At 47.5% G+C, this 19,395-nt stretch overlaps 1 protein-coding gene across 2 annotated transcripts in view; it reads right to left on the bottom strand.

The window, feature by feature from the left end:
• Positions 1–19,395, bottom strand: part of LOC139767267 (uncharacterized) — a 606,901-nt gene that overhangs the window by 407,816 nt on the left and 179,690 nt on the right. For both annotated transcript variants that reach the window (XM_071696579.1, XM_071696484.1), the window contains exons 3-5: positions 10,960–11,061; positions 5,896–6,083; positions 4,085–4,180 (exon numbers count right to left, since the gene is read on the bottom strand). In XM_071696579.1, coding sequence (XP_071552680.1) covers positions 4,085–4,180; positions 5,896–6,083; positions 10,960–11,061 — 386 coding nt within the window. The remainder of the gene's footprint in view (positions 1–4,084; positions 4,181–5,895; positions 6,084–10,959; positions 11,062–19,395) is intronic.

Here is a 19,395-nt window from a genome sequence, read left to right as displayed (position 1 = left end):
GAGAGAGAGAGAGAGAGGGGGGGGGGGGGGGGGGAGGGGGCATAAATCACGGTGTCACGTCGCGTTCGCTGGCAATGATCAGGAATGTGTGGGAGGAAAAGAGAGCGAGGACAAAGTCCAGAGGACCACCACACGCAGCTGGGACTTCAATTGAGATTCCTGGTGTTGCGGCCGAGAGAGAGAGAGAGAGAGAGAGAGAGAGAGAGAGAGAGAGAGAGAGAGAGAGAGAGAGAGAGAGAGAGTGCGTGCGTCCTGGTGCGGAGAGACAGATGTGGCGTGGTCGACAAGTTTAACAGACGTCTATTTTCTGACCAGACAAAAGGAACGATGCTCTCGAGTCAGTTAACATTCTACACTTCATGTCCTCGAGTTGTTGTGGACAGCGCCCTCACCCACCCCCCATTGCCTGCCTGCACCAGTGAATGGCCAGCAACTCTCCCTGTGGTGCAGCATGCACGCACATCTGTGGCAGGCCTAGGGGATGGCCAGGTCCAGGAGGCATGGCCCTCACTGACAGGACAAGCCGGTAAGGGTACCCAAGGGTTGACACCTTTGGTTTACTAATAGACTAATAAGGCTCCACGAGAGGAGAGGTGATATAAGTAGCGCTTGAGGATTACGGCCAGAAGAGAGGAGGAGTTGCAGGGTTGCTAGCAGGTGGCAAGAGTCCAGAGATGGTAGAGGACGAGTGGTGATGATAGGGTGACTGATTGCACTTAGGTTTTATCGACAAGTCTGAGCTACACAAGAAAAAACAGACGGGTGGAGGAGGTGGGGAAAGAGGAAGGGAAATTCATCTTTAGCAGGAGCGTATGTCGAGTTGGCTAAAAGCGAAACACACAAAATAGTCCTGTATTAAACAGATGTGAGAAGAAGGACCCACATAGAAGACGGATTTCTCAGTTGGAGTATTAAGGATCGTACAAGAGAAGGGGATACGAAGGGGAGGAAAAAATAAAGTTGAGAACGCTCAACTTGACGAGGGTCTTAAAAGTGAATTTAAATGTCACTACTCTAGCGTTTTACGGTTGTAGTGGGTTGTAGTGCCATTTCTCCTAGCAGCGGGTATAAATAACACTATTCCCAGGTCTACTGTAGCAGTGGGTTCACACATGCCACTACTCATGTTTATGGTTGACACTGGGGGGAGAGCTTATGTCAGTTTTGTACATCAAAACATCAGGGAAGGACACTGAGGAATTCAGACCTTGGCTCCTATCTAACGTTTGATGGAAGGGACAAGATGGGTGGAAAAGTGACTGAAGGTCAGGCCAGGAGATACAGACGTCATCTGAGCAGCGAAGCCGAAAGGGTCGTGTTTAAAGTGACTCTCTTCTTAACGCTACGGTTGGGAAAGACAGGATATATGAGTAACCTTATATTACCCAAATAACCTCAGAAGAACAATGACGTTGGGATAAAAAAAAAAAGGGGGGGGGGGATAAGATTCAACCCAGACCAATAAAATCGAGGAAATATACCGACAGAAATAAGAACACAGAGCCAATACTTCATCCACTCATTCAAATTCACGGAAGCAGGGAACATCAGTTTGTGGCACCCTACGCCAAGCCGGTCGCAGACATTCTTCAAATAACGAGAGTGTAAAGGGTATACAGAAACATGGCAGGGTTCACGCATCAGTCTTTGTTTACCAACGTATACGGTGATGGGAGACAGAACTACGAGAACAATAACCCAATGCGTTGGTACCACTTATGCTTAGGAACCTGGGATAGACGGCGGCACGAGCAAGACATGGAGAGACACACACATGACCCCGACATCGCTTGGGGGTCTATGTCTGAGGAACCAAGACTACGAGGTTCCCAAGAGACACCATCTACACGCCTTTATCGGAGCGAAGGATCGTGGCGTCAATGCCGGACATGAGAGACACACGAAGCCCAGCGACGTGTTACGCGACAGTCCTTGACAAATCTCAAAAAGGATATAATTTGCATAGAAAAGGTTACCTTGGACAGTGAAACACCAGGATCTTTGAAACAATGGAATCCAGGAAAGGAAAAAAAAAATGATCCAAGTAACTTAAAAGTGGACAAGACGACAATCAGTTCCATGACCCCAACGTAAAGAAAAAAAAAAAAATGTTACCAATGCGCACAGAAAAGTGGGCGCTGCTGCTGCTGCTGCTAGGTAAGATGGGGTATATCGCCTCCCTGTACCGTGATCACGCTATCATTCCGCCAACACGGAAATCCTCACTTTTCTCACTAGCCTTAACTTACATACGTGACTTCCCTTCCTCTCTCTCTCTTACACGGATATCACAACTGACACAAGGTCGTATGCAGGTAACAGGGGGAAGAAATGTTATCAGGGGCCAACTAGAAACAAGGATAAGTATCGAGCTAATGTCCGCTAGGGTGTTCACCGCGCCACCATCACCGCCAGCGTGTGGCCCCACCCTGGACAGCCTAACACACACACCTCCAACTTTACAACGTATAAAACACACGTATGCATGGAAGTCGGCTTGGTTTAGTGGTTTAAGTGCCATAGCCGGTTTAGTGGTTTATTTATGGACACTACTACTACTACTACTAATACAAAAATGCGTGAATAAATAGCTGAAAATGTATACACTTTTTTTTAAGCAATTGTTTACAAGCTTATGAAGGACAAGAGACGGAGCAAAACGCATTGTGACCAGCAGCTTGTTTAAGCGCGTTAGTAAAACATCTGAACTTTAATGAACGTAATGATAGTATTTGAACACTATATATATATATATATATATATATATATATATATATATATATATATATATATATATATATATGTATATATATATATATATATATATATATATATATATATATATATATATATATATATATATATATATATATATATATGTATATATATATATATATATATATATATATATATATATATATATATATATATATATATATATATATATATACAAAATAACATATGTAATTAATCTCAGGTGGTATGGCTGTGGACCGTAGATAAAGGTATGCTCATTCCGGGTTGACACACGCTCGGCGACACGCTCGCTGAGGGGCCAAAGTGGGGGTGATGCGCGGCCGGGCGGTCAGGCTGGAGCGCGGGTTATGCGATTAATTTTCATATTTCCATCGTTAAAGGAGGCGGCGGCTTCCCATACCACACAATGCTCCACCTTGATGCCCTCCCTCACCTCGTGACCAGGACGCGCTGCTGGTGTCGTCTGCACCCTCGTAACATTACCGTCAGTCTGGACAAACGACTGTGATTAATAGCGCGAGAAAAATAACGAACGCTAGGGATAATATCAGTAAGAACAGTGATATATATATATATATATATATATATATATATATATATATATATATATATATATATATATATATATATATATCATACAAATCTCCAATAGCCAGGATTGGACCCGGGACCCCTGTGCAACAGGCGGGAGCGCTACCGCTAGGCTAAGATCGCCTCTAATAAGGAAATGACTATTCGAATGCTATGTACTCGAATACCCTTCGTCTCACGTTGGTGAGCAACGGGGTCTACACCGGTCATTTCCCATCAGGCTCACACAGCCAGCAGATAGCATTTTAGGGGCGATCATTATTTAGGGGCGATTATTCTACGGCATCATACTTAATTTATGAATTTATTAACGAGAGTTTGTAGACACGAGTTTCGGGAGTCGCTCGCATCCACCACATTCGAGGGAGGGAAGGAGGTCAGGCAGGCAAAGGCCGTGACGTCATACTTGTAGAGGGGGGGAGGGGTACGGAACAAAATCCACGCGGGCATCCGTACATGACCTGTACGGTTCCTGTATAAAACGTGTCTCGTATTGTGGTGACAGGGAAGGGGATCACTTTAACTTCCACGTGTCTTCCTTACAGATGGATTCTCGCAGCTTATTTCCAGCTCGAAAATTTCTTTCGTTGTCCCATCCTCATCACTTTAAGCGCGCGCACGCGCTGCGTGTGTGTGTGTGTGTGTGTGTGTTGTGTGTGTGTGTGTGTGTGTCAGGATGTAGGTTAGGAGTCTAGGACACCAGACGTGAGGGTGCAGACACGGGAGAGGAACTAACCTGTACGTCGGCACGGCCGAGGATGTCCCTGGAGAGGCTGGCTTCCGCGGGCGACTGAGGCACGACCCACACCCGCACCTCCGCCCTCGTCTGCTCCTGCCAACCCCAGAGAGACAACCAGTGTTACATTTAGATATACTAATTACATTATAAGAACAAAATCATTGTTACATTAGACATACTAATTCCATTACAACAAAATCAATGTTACATTCGACATACTAATTACATTATAACAACAAAATCAATGTTACATTCGACATACTAATTCCATTACAACAAAATCAATGTTACATTCGACATAGTAATTACATTATAATAACAAAATCAATGTTACATTCGACATAGTAATTACATTACAACAGGCCATAAAAATGACCCGTTCCACCTACTTTAACGAGACTCTTCAACTGCCTCATGAAAGAAAACGACCAATTATGCTGACTTATTACCCAACAAGAGATGTAGTTTCGTTATCAAATGGACAAATGAACCAAACTCGAGACTAAATATTTTTCCTCAAAGTCTACTTGTCTCATGAGTGGGGGACGAGTGGCCGATCCATGCCTCCCTGGACTTACAACCAGTGATCCAGTATGGCCAACTGCAAGCAGGTATTGCCGGCCCCCTTACTGCTTGCCTGCTACACTTGTCATTAACTCAGTATATATTCATAATACTACTGGTGATCCTAGGGCAGTTCTTCCAAACTGATGTGAAACCGACGAGGTTGCAACCGAGCCACGTCCCCCACACACACAACACAAAAATCATTCATGATAAAAATAGAATTGTGTTTTCTTTTTATCTTCACCATTTCGCATGGACGACACCGCCCTTGGATATGATGTCCCGACCTTTCACCTTCAACCCTTATAGGTTACAGGTCGATGGTCAGGCTATCATACCTAAGGGTGGCAAAACAGTGCTCAAGGGTCGTATTGTCGTGCTCATGGGCTGTTCCGTCGAGCACATGGGTCGCACCGACGTGCTGAAGTGTCGTACCGTCATGCTCAGGGGTCGTACTCATTGGTCGTACGGTCTTACTCAAGGGAGGCGTCGTCGTGTTCTAGGCGTCGTACAAGTCTTGCTCAGAAGTCGTACCGTCTTGCACAAAGATCGCATCGACCTGCTACCGATAATATTGGGGAACCGGTGGCAGCAGCAGTCGTAGCAGTAGTAGTAGTAGTAGTAGTAGTAGTAGTAGTAGTAGCAGCAGCAGCAGGAGCTTGCACTATACCCGTTTTACTGCTTCGGTCAAAGGGCAAGCAAGATCGGCGTATCTAGCCAGAACCGTTCCACATACGGACAACAACGTTCAGAAAACTCCTTATAACCCCGTTTTCTTATCTGGAAGTCGAAGGTAGAGCAGACAGTCCACAGGAAGATGATGATCCTGTGCTGAGGCAATGCAGACACCTGAATCAACATCGCCAGCAGATAATAATGAGCCATCGAAAGTACCCGAAAGACCTGACGAAATTCTCTATGAGGATGATGCCTATGTAGGAGGAGCAGCAGTACTGGACGCTGCGGAGGCAAGCAGAAGGTATGACAGACACGGTCGACCGAGCATCGTCGAGCCGACGTCACGCAAGAAAATGAGAACAGCCGAACAGAAAACGATCATGACAGGAAGCGGTCATCGAAGTGACAATCTACCCGAGGTAAAGCGACTGTCATGAACAACACTTTACCCTCTGAAGAGCCAAGTTGCCCGATGGTGTGTGACGGCCCCACGAGTGTACGTGTCGCAACGCAAGTAGAGATACTTCACCCACCAGGCCTTGAGCACACGTATCGAGTCATACCTTGAGGAGGCGGAGCAGGTGTGTGCAGGTGCGTAGGGCTTCCGCTGGCACGAGGAGGAGGCGAGGCGCGGGCGGGGAGACGCCGCAGGGATGGGCGGAGTCACAGCATCTAGCCAGCCACTCCGCCAGGTCAGGATGGGCCCACCTCAACACCTCCACTGTCAACCAGCCTTCACGTGATACACCACCTGGGTGAAGAAATACAAGACTTGTATTAATACATTAAGATTGGTGAAAGTGTAGCATACAGCGTCATATGAAGTGGATAGAATACACCTCCATACTCACTCAGCCCACCCAACACAGACCCTTCACTTTACGTACGTCCGGTGGGCCGAAGGAACCACAGGCTTCTACACTGCTATATATAGCCAATCAACTTTCCGCTTCACACACGATGATTCGCAGAGGGAAACTAACGTCTCATCTAACGTCTACAGCCTCTCACACACTTTCTGACTCTGATCTGTGCCGGTGTCCCCGGCAAGTCTATTGTGCACCCCATGCTCATCCTGTGAGCTGTGGCGCAAAAGGATTACAGGGGTCGCAAAGGGTCACATATACACCAATATTCCACAGGGTCGTCAGTCATTCTTCTAGCATCCTTATCTGGGATACCTCCAGCCATCCAGGATTCAAGTCCGTATACGATCAAAAGATAAAAAAAATATCTTACCATTTCTGTGTGAAACAATATGACACAACGAACGAAGGATTTTGGGAAATTTCCACAAGTCTTGCCTTACGACAGTAATCCTGCTTTATGATACTGCAATACATCGATTGCTAGCGACAATTCCTAACGTCTACCATAATAAATGTTACACCGATTTCATATTTTGATGGAAATAACTATAAAGTGGGGCCACCATAATTATTAGGAAATTCATCTGTCTTTCAAGTTTATCGACCCTACCGAGACAACACAAGAGTCGTATTGATCATTTCGAAACTCATCGGACCCATCCGATGCTTTTTTTTTTTTCAACATATGGACACTGTCAATATCGTTCGTGGTCTGGCACCCTCAACTATACTACCATATATCCTCTTCATCAACTAGGCTTTCATCCATAAGTACCACATATACTTCTCTCACCTTTATTAGTCAATTTATCTATTCTCCAATTATCAGTATCAATCAATACTTCATCGACTTAACATTACCCGTACTCTGACCATGAAAATTGAAGTGGCACATCCAGACACCACATCTGGGACGAGCACTACGTCGCCACAACATTCTTGCACATTCTCCACACTTTTTCCATCTTGCTAATTCGCCGAATCTCTTACAGCTCGGGAGTTTCAGATCTCCCTCGCATGATGCTGATCTTCACTTCAGCTTTGCCTGCCACTATCACCCCTCCTCACCACCAGACCCCGGTATAACCTTCTCAACATAGAATTCAGACGAGTATCACTACACAGATGTCCTTTGGCTTCAACCTCTTCTCCACTTTCATATGTGCCCAACCAACCGTTCGATCAGACTCCACCTTGACTTCATCTCATACAATATTCTCCACACACACACACACACACACACACACACACACACACGAAATATTGCTATACCTTCCACGTTGCTCCGCCAGGGGGTCAGCCGTGCCCCTGCATTCACCTCGATTCACTGACATCGAACATGTAACCCGGACGATACCACAGCGCCACGGTGATGCCACACGACCCTCACGCGACACCTACAGCTGCCACTGACTACTAGCCCACCTCGATACTTACGCTCGAACAAACACTGACTTCACTCTCAATGTTCTTGAAAGCAATCAAGAATCCTCCATGCACACCATACATGGAGTCGGAACCCCCTAGTGAACTTGTGTGTTCATTTCATACGACTTTTTTCTTTCTGAGTCCATATATGCAGCAAACATTTTCTTTCTTTGCCTTTCCCAGTTTCCTCCACCGCCTTCACTAATGCACAAAGCCAGTTACTTGTATAAGGAGTAAGCGCACCACATACCTGGCCAGTTATTTGCAGGGGGTCTTACTCCTTTCCAGTTCTCAAAATTAGTTTTACTCTAATATTAACTCAGTGCAACATGCACTGCCTTCCTCCAGCCATCAGATACAAAAACCTTTTCCTCCCTGCCTCAAACACACACACACACACACACACACCACACCACACCACACCACACCACACCTGACACAAACAAATAAACAAACAAACCACACACACAAAGAAACAAACCACACAAACAACCACACACAAACACACACCACACACAAACAAACACATACCACACACACACACACACACACACAACAAACATACCACACACACACACAAACACATACACACAAAATTTCGAAAACTGTCCATCAGCAGCTCATCCTCCACGCGACCACCACACTCAGCACTTCCTCGACGAGCAGAGATTTTCCTTCGTCAGATATCTTAACGCCCCTCTCACCTCCACCTCTGCAATGTCATCCTCTCCCCACCACACCCTCACACACACACACACCCTCACACACACACACACACCTCCGTGGAAGCCTCAACTGCGGCAGTCTGTCGGTGTGTCCACTACACCTCAAAATTGCACACCATTCAATTTTCATTTAGTTCTACGTGTTCTCCATTCCGTGTTCACGGACTTTCATTCTATAACTTCTCGGCTCCTGTTCTGACGACCGCGATCCATCTTTTAATCCTAAACCATCTAGAGTTTAGAGGTAATCTTACTTCTCACCATCGTAATAAGGATATACACACACCAACCTATCTCATTGGTTCTTTCACCATCCACACCGACCCATTACACACACACACACACACACACACACACACACACACACACACACACACACTCCCTAACCCATAGAATATCAAGTCCATTATCGTCTTGCGTACGTTACACGTACCTATGCCAACACGGTCACCCTTGCGTTGGAAGTTTTACGTACTTGCCAAACTCACACCTGCTGACACACACACACACACACACACACGCCTCACCTATCCTTCGTCACAGCCGTTTTCATAAGTAACTGTCGCTCCTTGTACTCATTCTCCCGCGCATCAAGGAACACAACCCAACAAAATAAACATGTTCTAATCTGGCTCTCATGTTTCAACTCTCTCTCTCTCTCTCTCTCTCTCTCTCTCTCTCTCTCTCTCTCTCTCTCTCTCTCTCTCTCTCTCTCCTAGTAACTCTCCACAAAAGTTTTTCCCACCTCCTCTTGTCCATCACAGGACGGCATACACGCCGGTAATAACAGCCATGCCGATTCTACCGCAGTTATAATCACGAAAGGAAACTTCTTCTCGTGTCTAACATTTATATTTCTTTCATAAAATCTGGACGTAAACCCAACACCTTGATATTTCCAAGCTTATCTGAACTTCCTGATGACTTAACCGGGTGTACGTCAAGGGAAGGACACAGACTGGTTAAATACCAGCGTGTGGTAACTTCCAAAGTAAGGACTCAAAAAGTGTCAACTGGAAGTCGTGTGTTGTGATGATGAGCTGGTATCCCTGGCTAGTGGGCTGGTGGGTGCGTGGGGCCTGGGCGGTGCATTTGCTCCGGCAGGTAAACCCTTAATAATGCCTCTACAGGGTGCTCCAGCAGGTAAACCCTTAATAATGCCACTACAGGTGCTCCAGCAGGTAAACCCCGCTTCCACTGGTACTTGGTGGTGAACAGGTAACATGTGGAGGATGTGGCTCTCATACATGCGAGGTCGTGGCGTCCAACCAGTGCTGTGCAACGGGTCCTCCCTCCCACTTGCAGAGGAAGGTTGACCAAGCGGGTGCTCCTTCCTCAGGAGCATTATACGCGAGTCATCTAGATACAAACTACAACGTCGCAAGTTACACAGATGTAACCAGAGGTTTAGCTTACCTGCCAAAGATGTATTGCTTTTTCTTCTTCATGTTAGCTGAGACGGCACGGCCAACTGATGGCCCTAATCAAGGCCACTTTATGCACCAACCTCAAGGTAAGGATGGCCAGCTGGGGTAACTGTGGACCGACTATTAAAACCAGGATTCGAACCTCTGCTCTCGACTCCGGGCGGCCCGTGAATAAACGTCACGGTCAGCAACAGCAGCTCTACTGCCACCTAGGAACGAGTGCCACTCAGCCTCTATCACGGTGGTGGAATACTCATGCTGGCGAACCACAGCCAACAGTGACTAGGTCTGGGCGATGATACCTCCCCTCACCACACATCTCCCAGGGACCACATGTGATCGGTGCCAAGTGACTGGCTCTATGAAGGTCACAGTTAACGCTGCTGTTTCTTGAACCTCAGAGCACAGCTGGGGGCAACATGTGGAGGAGGAGGAGGAGGAGGAGGAGGATCATACCGCCAAACATGTAACAATGAGCCTCTAAGGTCTCTCTTCACTACCACGACGAGCAAGCAAAAACCTCGCAGATACGTTTGGTTCTGTCATCACGTCGTTTAAAACTCTTACGTATGTCTGAGTACACGTGAGAGTCCAGTATGTGTTCAGGGCACATACACCAAACCAACGCTTCCGTACTGAACCTACGACGGTGATCTCCGCTTTTCCTCTGCCCACGAATGACGCAACAAGTGTGCGAATCTCTTCCCAGTAGCAGCTACCAGTAGGGGTATCTCTGCCTCGTCCCACAGCCTCGACTACACAATATTTGTAAGTGTTAGTCACGATATAAATTCTGCCATACACACTCCCATCCATGGAGGCCAGCGAGGTTCACTGCTCATTCCATCATCATCCTGGGACACTGTCCATCACTATTACTCTTCCCTTTGTAGATACGAACACACTGCAAGGGCCACCACTCCAAAGTCTTCCTAAAGACACTATCAGAACTAATATGATCAATACTGTGGCGAGCTATCACTGTTAGGTGTGTGTGTGTGTGTGTGTGTGTGTGTGTGTGTGTGTGTGTGTGTGTGTGTGTGTGTGTGTGCATGACAGGTCCAGCTAGCATCTGGCGGCGGCAGCGGCGGGGGGAGCCTGGATCAATAGCCAGGTGGAGACAAGCGGCGACGCCAGCCTGGGGCCGCGTGTGGCCTGGCCTGGCCTGCTCCACTCACCTGTTATTACAGCTGGGGTCTGGTCCACGCCCCTGGCGCCGGCTGCCTGGCCCTCGCTCTGGATGGGACAACGGCTAGTGGACATCACATCCTCACACGACTCTGAAGAAGGGGAAAAAAAACAAAACAGTCATTTAAAATCAAGGACTTACACTCATTAACCAAAACTCTGATATATTATCTATTCAGTGGCTTCTCATACTATCTATCTTTTCACATGTCAATGTTAATGATTGCGTCTACGTCTGGGACGATGGCTGAACACTGTACTACTTGTCAGTGCCATGGGGACATTTGTGGCAGTGTCGATGTACCACGACGCAGAAATAAAAAGGAGCCAAGTTATTTCACGACAAATGTGCATCTTAAAAAGGGAAAAGAATATGGGTGGAGAGCACTCATGTCTGCCCTGCAAGTAGCATTGGTGTCCATATTGTCAACGTCACCTTGTGACTCTGAACTTTTGACCCTCGACCCCTAATACTTTATCAGATGTGGAATGCCTTCGACACAGGACCTGTGGTACACACACACGTCGTGTGACCAATATCAACTGAACCCAGTCTTTGCGTCTTGTGTAAGGAAGAATGTAGCAGTGTTCCACTATACATAACAACCATGACCTCCCACCATCAACCCGATGCAGAGCGACGTATGCCGTGTCTGTGAGGCAAAATCTGGTCCATGTCCATTCACTCAAGTCATGATATACTGTGTGCATATGCATGTGCTAGTCCTGTTGTTCTTACGACCTTACACCCTTGATCTGTAACTCTTAGACGTCTATATATCATACTGGTACAGAACTCTGTATCCTGTATCCCTGGTACAGGCTTCGTCACTATCCATACACCACGTCATGAGACAGTGTGTACATAAACACCTGGTCACATTTCAGTCCACACATGACCCCGTGACCTTGATCTTGGGGACCGACCCCCCTCGACAACGAAAGGTCAACACACTGTTGAACTCCAGTATGTGTTATGAGGCTGGTCTACATCCATGTACACCATCATCATCCGATGTTTCGTCCTCGGCTCACAACACATCGTGACTCGACCCACTCACACCTCCCTGTCGCACCCCGGCCTCGAAAACTTACAATCAAGTGTACAACTCTGTCCCCTTGTGCGGGGCAAGTGTGCTCCACGCCCAGTCAACCAATCGAGAGATATCGCGCGCACACACACACACACACACACACACACACACACAACATCGGGCCGTACAGGAGAGAGAGAGAGAGAGAGAGAGAGAGAGAGAGAGAGAGAGAGAGAGAGAGAGAGAGAGAGAGAGAGAGAGAGAGAGAGAGAGAGAGAGTTACAGGGACAAATCAATAATGGCAGCTCTGTTCTACAGCTGCCGGGGTGTGAAAGGACAAAAAAAGAAAAAAGATAAAGATAAATACGTCTGTTTATTCCTCGCAAGGCAGATGTCGCGCTCTCGTGGTACCATTTACCATCAGTGGCATGACACTGCTCCTTACTGCAACCACTACCTGTCTGATGACACACGAGACGAACCACCGCTACTTACAACAACCACTAGCAACCACTACCCTCCCAGTCTGATGGCATAGGAGACGAACCGTCATCCCGTCACATTGAAGATGACAAAAAAAAAACGCCAGTGGAGGTGTCTGCACGTTGTGTGGGCAAGTGTAGGCTCGTGTGTGTGTGTGTGTGTGTGTGTGTGTGTGTGTGTGTGTGTGTGTGTGTGTGCGCGCGCGCGCGCGCCGATACACTTCTTTGCGTATGTTTGTGCGCTGCATATATGCGTAAGTAATTGCCGAGTGTGTCCGATTGTGTTTGAGACTGCTGTGTGTATGTACATGACTGAGAGTGTGTGTGTGTGTATGCATACTCACGCGCCCCAGCCATAGGTCAATACACACAAGCCGTCAGTAGTGCTGAACCAATCAGTTCTACATGGCGATTTGCTCCGGGCCGGGCAGGCGTGCCGTTACAATGTCTGAGGTTCAGGTTATATACATCTATATCTATCTATCTATCTATCTCTCTCTCTCTCTCTCTCTCTCTCTCTCTCTCTCTCTCTCTCTCTCTCTCTCTCTCTCTCTCTCTATATATATATATATATATATATATATATATATATATATATATATATCCCTGGGGATAGGGGAGAAAGAATACTTCCCACGTATTCCCTGCGTGTCGTAGAAGGCGACTAAAAGGGGAGGGAGCGGGTGGTTGGAAATCCTCCCCTCTCGTTCTTAATTTTCCAGAAGAAGGAGCAGAGAAGGGGGCCAAGTGAGAATTTCCCTCAAAGGCTCAGTGCTCTGTTCTTAATGATCACTAGCTAATGCAGGAATTGGCGAATAGTTTGAAAAAAAATATATTTATATATATATATATATATATATATATATATATATATATATATATATATAATTTCTCATGCATCTCCATGATTAAATCTGTCCTGGTTGCTGTGTCGTTCGTGGATTGTATGACCACACACACACACACACACACCTGTAACACTGGTTTCCACAGTACCACACCTGCCACCATCATCTCGCGCTCTCAGCTCCCATTCCTCCGTCATGTACCGGGGATAAAAATCATCATACGATCTAATTAACGTCTAGGGATGACGTTTAAAGGCAGGAGCGGGGGGGGGGGGGGGGGCCCCAAATAAGGACTGTCTGGTGTTGATAAAGTTCTACAAATAAACTCATTAAGCTCTTGATTAACATGGTTATAATTTATCGTCGGTTAACCTCGTCTATCAATGTTCAAACTCTCATCATACCTCAAGGAACGTATGAACTGTAGTGATCTCTGAATCTATTACCGTATACCCGTAAATGTTCATGTTCAGTGTACGGACGTGTGATCAAGTCCAGTAAGCCTTCAATACAACAAGCAATGTCTCTCCTCAATTCCCTTCTCAAGCAGCGAGTGTCCCTCACTCTCTGAGGGTGACCTGGTCTGGCCTGCGTCACCTTGCTCAGCCAGGCTACAGTGGGGTTACCATGGAGGTGGCGCCTGTGCTCACGATATATGTTTTTTTTTTATGTGTCATTATCAGCACCTTGTTTACTGCGCACCCCATGCTCATCCTTTGAGCGGCAGCGCAGAGGGGGATGTGACTGAGGTCACAAGGAGTCTTCGTTAGATCCCACTGGGTCTACATGATTACATACGCATGTACATAACTGGTCCACTGAATAAACTCATTACATACATCACATATGGTAAGTTGTACTGACTAAATGCCAAAAGCGGATACAACCTTAAAATTCCGGGTATCTTGTTATCAACATTAAGGTGTTGTGACATTTCTTTGGAGGATCTGTTTACATCTATCACGAAATGGCTCTATTATTTTACATTCTAAGACTCGGTGTTCTGGTGAGGGTCCGAGGCATCAACTGCACACCTGGTGCCAGGAGCTTCCAGCCGACAGGATGGTGAAGGGAACACATGGCTGTGTGATGTGTATAAACATTCACCGTGAAAATGTACGTATGGCCGACTGAAACAAAGACAAACTCTCTTGGTAAAACTTCTTTAGACGGCCTCTCTCTCTCTCTCTCTCTCTCTCTCTCTCTCTCTCTCTCTCTCTCTCTCTCTCTCTCTCTCTCTCTCTCTCTCTCTCATGGACCATTCGTTGGTCCGAGATGTGGAAAGCTCTCGTCCCCTTGTGGTCCAACGGTTAGCATGACGCGGCCTTCCACGCAGGAGGGATCGGAGTTTCGAATCTTCGGCGCATCGAAGACCGCAAGAAATAGCCATGGCGAGACGTTGCATGGGGGGGACGCGCGACAGCACAGCCAGAAAAGAGTCACTGCACCAGTATGACTTGTGCACATATCACATGTACTCTTACGTGAAGCTCTCTCTCTCTCTCTCCCTCTCTCTCTCTCTCTCTCTCTCTCTCTCTCTCTCTCTCTCTCTCTCTCTCTCTCTCTCTCCCCCTTGTGCCCTTTACCTTCGGCTCTGAGAACGAGGAGAGCACCTACGCCCCCAAGGATATATACATATGTACATAAAACATACATAAAACAGTATCTTCTTCCGCAATCCGGCCTCCAACAATGAGAGTAACAAGAGAACAATGCGACAAAATCGGACCCTTTTTTTTCTTCTTTTTTTTTTAGCTATGTAGATGAACCGGTCTGTGTGTGTGTGTGTGTGTGTGTGTGTGTGTGTGTGTGTGTGTGTGTGTGTGTGTGTGTGTGTGTGTGTGTGACGGTAGGATCGTCACAGCCAGATGCCGCTGCTCTGAGACACTACCTTACTGACCTGAGCTCACGAGTCGACTGGTCGGGGTCTCCTACACCAGTGGGGGAGGGGAAGGGCAGAAAACACTGAGGTACTCAGGACCAGTACTACACTGGAACACGACCCTCGTCTCCTTCACAATGGCCCTGGACTTGGACCACCGCCCGTACGCTGGGTGAGGCTCGCCTGATCCCACCACACTTGACTCCCACCACTACCACACACACACACACACACACACAGTGCAACCGTCCACCTAGCCAAACGTGTCTCGACAATCAATCAATCACTTCGAAGGTTTAACCTGTCTAGGCGGACAACGTGTCAAGCCAGAGTCAAAACAAAGGGGGGCGGCGGGCCACATGCAGAGTGCGAGTGTACGTACGTACGTGGTCGGTCTAAGAGTGACGACCCTCCACACCTGGAGGCGTTTCATATATCATCTCGGTTGGTGGATGTAGCTTGACGTTGACGGCCTGAATGACCCTGGCTGAACCATAGGCATCATGCGCCAAACAACCAGGTCCGTGTGGTGTGTAGCGTTTAACGTCGCTGGCCGTGACGCATCTACAGGTCGCTCTGGGTCGAGAGCACAGGTTCGAGTTCGGGTTGTGGCTGTTGGTCAACAGTCAACCTGTCTGCTCATCTTTCCCGTAAAGGGGTTAATCGGTAAACTGGGTATCTAGCTCAGGCTATATATATATATATAAATATATATATATATATATATATATATATATATATATATATATATATATATATATATATATATATATATATATATATTTTTTTTTTTTTCTTTTTTCATACTATTCGCCATTTCCCGCGTTAGCGAGGTAGCGTTAAGAACAGAGGACTGGGCCTTAGAGGGAATATCCTCACCTGACCCCCTTCTCTGTTCCTTCTTTTGGAAAATTAAAAAAAAAAACGAGAGGGGAGGATTTCCAGCCACCCGCTCCCTCCCCTTTTAGTCGCCTTCTACGACACGCAGGGAATACGTGGGAAGTATTCTTTCTCCCCTACCCCCAGGGATATATATATATATATATATATATATATATATATATATATATATATATATATATATATATATATATATATGGACAAACGCGTGTTTACCAAACGGCGTCCTAGCTACGTCTCTTCGTTGTATATCAACTGACTGTTATATTTCTCTCTTGTGTCTCCCCTGATGATGTGATTATTACACGAAAGTGCACTTGGGAACTTGTTGTGTTTCATTTTCCCCGTGGACTCATAGGAATATATATATATATATATAGATGGCCTTGATTAGGGTATTCAGGTGTCCGTGCCGTCTCAGCTAACATAAACAAGAAGGCAATCCCCACCAGACCACTGCAGGTGCGGTACAAGAGACGCTCCAGCCTTGCCTCTGCTCCCTCCTAAAGTACATACATGGGTATGGAGGACCTGATACAGTCGCAACCAGGCACTAACATGACCCCAGGGCAGACACACACACACACACACACACACACACACACACACACACACAACACACACATGCACGGCTTTACCCTCAACTTTTATTGTTATATACGCATGGAAACCTCGACTCTGTATACGCAAGGAACCCTCAACTTAATCATTATATACGCATGGAAACCTCGACTTTATCACTGCGTCTACGCTTGGGCAACACATCAACTACAGACCAGACACTGCAAGTTCATCCGGACAAAAGCATCTGAAAGCAACTTCACACACACACACACACACACACACACACACACACACACACACACAGAGGAGGAGCCAAACAAGGTCATCTCAACTACAGACCAAAATTAAGACGACACACGTAGTACATCCGAACTCGGAAATCATCTCCGTGTGTAAGAAATCAAAATCACCCACCGACTATTTTCACATCTCCTTTTTTTTTCTTCTTCATCTGTCCATAACTCATGATGAAGTGATGTACTAGACCTTCCTCACGAGCCAGAGTGAGCGCCAGGCATGCAGTGTGGTGGTCGGGGCGGTGGTGCCAGGGGGTAAACCCTAGTGTGGTGGTGCCGTGGGGGTAAACCCTAGTGTGGTGGTGCCGGGGGGTAAACCCTAGTGTGGTGGTGCCAGGGGGTAAACCCTAGTGTGGTGGTGCCGGGGGGTAAACCCTAGTGTGGTGGTGCCGGGGGGTAAACCCTAGTGTGGTGGTGCCAGGGGGTAAACCCTAGTGTGGTGGTGCCGGGGGGTAAACCCTAGTGTGGTGGTGCCGTGGGGGTAAACCCTAGTGTGGTGGTGCCGGGGGGTAAACCCTAGTGTGGTGGTGCCAGGGGGTAAACCCTAGTGTGGTGGTGCCGTGGGGGTAAACCCTAGTGTGGTGGTCGGGGCGGTGGTGCCGGGGGGTAAACCCTAGTGTGGTGGCCGGGGCGATGCCGCCGGGGGAGGTAAACCCTAGTGGCCTGGGCGGTGCCCGAGGGGGTAAACCCTAGTGTGGTGGCCGGGGCGATGCCACCGGGGGAGGTAAACCCTAGTGGCCTGGTGCCGGGGGGTAAACCCTAGCGTGGTGGTCGGGGCGATGCCACCGGGGGAGGTAAACCCTAGTGGCCTGGTGCCGGGGGGTAAACCCTAGCGTGGTGGTCGGGGCGGTGGTGCCAGGGGATAAACCCTAGTGTGGTGGCCGGGGCGATGCCGGCGGGGGAGGTAAAGCCTAGTGAGTCATGAGGTCCTCGTCATCATCTTGGTCATCAACGCGGGGGGAACTGTGTCATCCTGCAAGACGCCACTGCCGACATCATCATCATCATCATCATCATCTTCATCATCATCATCATCGTGGTGTACCACCACTACCACGAACTCAAAGATGCCAGCTTGAAGGAGGCCGTCTCGTACCTGCTGAACCGAACGTAACCACGTCTTCGTAAGACCTTCTCCAGGACGAGAGGGAGGATATGCTGAGCTGTGGGTGCGGTGACCACTGCTGTTACCAGGTGTCATGTCTTATTAGAACTATTCTAAGTAGTAGGAGTGGAACCCTTCCTTCTGAACACACACACACACACACACACACACACACACACACACACACACACACACACACACATCGTGCGACTCGAAATCTCGGTGCTGCAGGCGGCCAACACAGACGGCAACCGAAGTGTAAGGCCCACGAGAGCAAAGTTTTACCTCACCTCGCACGTGAAAACAGAAAGACACACTACACCCTGAACCCTACTGACTTACACGATGTAGATGAGGGGAAAAGGCTTCGGTGTAATATACTCCGATGACGATAGCCAGGCAAGCAGTGTAGAGCTGCAGTAAGAACGGCAAACTGAACACTTCCAGGCTACATTATGAGGGCAGGTCTGAGGAACTGTTCCTCACTCCTCACTGCTGCGTCCCCACCTCGATCGAGTGTGGATATGACAGAGTACAAGTATTGAATGAAAGGAAGAGTGTGGGTGGTGTGTGTGTGTGTGTGTGTGTGTGTGTGTGTGTGTGTGTGTGTGTGTGTGTGTGTGTGGAGAGAGAGGAAACTGAACAATGAGGACAGAGGTAACACGACAGTTAGAAATTCTGCGAACAAAGGGGTCTATGGAAAGAGGGACAGAGAGAGCCAGGAGTGACCAGTTGAGTGTCAAGGGTGTGGCACAGGGACAAGCGAGAGTGCCAGGAGTGACCAAGTGAGTGACAATGCTGTGGTTTACTCAGTAGTGGGTCAACCAGTGGGTCAACCAGAGGAGGAGATTATTATGGAATTAAGTGTACATAACCATGGCAGGGTAAAACCGGTTCTGAGCATCAGTGATGAATGGATGTGGACAAAGAGGGAGTTTATTACACAGAACCGGAGGGTCAGAGGTGGGCACCAGTAACCCAAGAGACAGCCAAAAAACTGGGTACGACCAGGTACTGTTGACAGAAGGCAACAGGAGGCGGAGAGATACAGAACAGGTACTGAGGCACAGATCAACTGAGATACAAACATACAGAACAGACACAGATGGAAGGGAAGAGGAGCAATAGACACAGACCAACTGAGAAACAGACATACAGATCAGACACAGATGGAAGGGAAGAGGAGTACTGAGACACAGATCAACTGAGAAACAGACATGCAGAACAGATACAGATGGAAGGGAAGAGGAACAACACATACAGTCTATGGAAGAGTAGGGTTATACAGAAGCAAATCAAGATACAAGAATGATGA

The sequence above is a fragment of the Panulirus ornatus genome, chromosome 1 (genome assembly GCF_036320965.1).
Source record: "Panulirus ornatus isolate Po-2019 chromosome 1, ASM3632096v1, whole genome shotgun sequence".
In the NCBI taxonomy this organism is placed as follows: domain Eukaryota; kingdom Metazoa; phylum Arthropoda; class Malacostraca; order Decapoda; family Palinuridae; genus Panulirus; species Panulirus ornatus.
The sequence above is the reverse complement of the archived record's forward strand: the minus strand, read 5'-3'. Positions and strand labels throughout refer to the sequence as shown.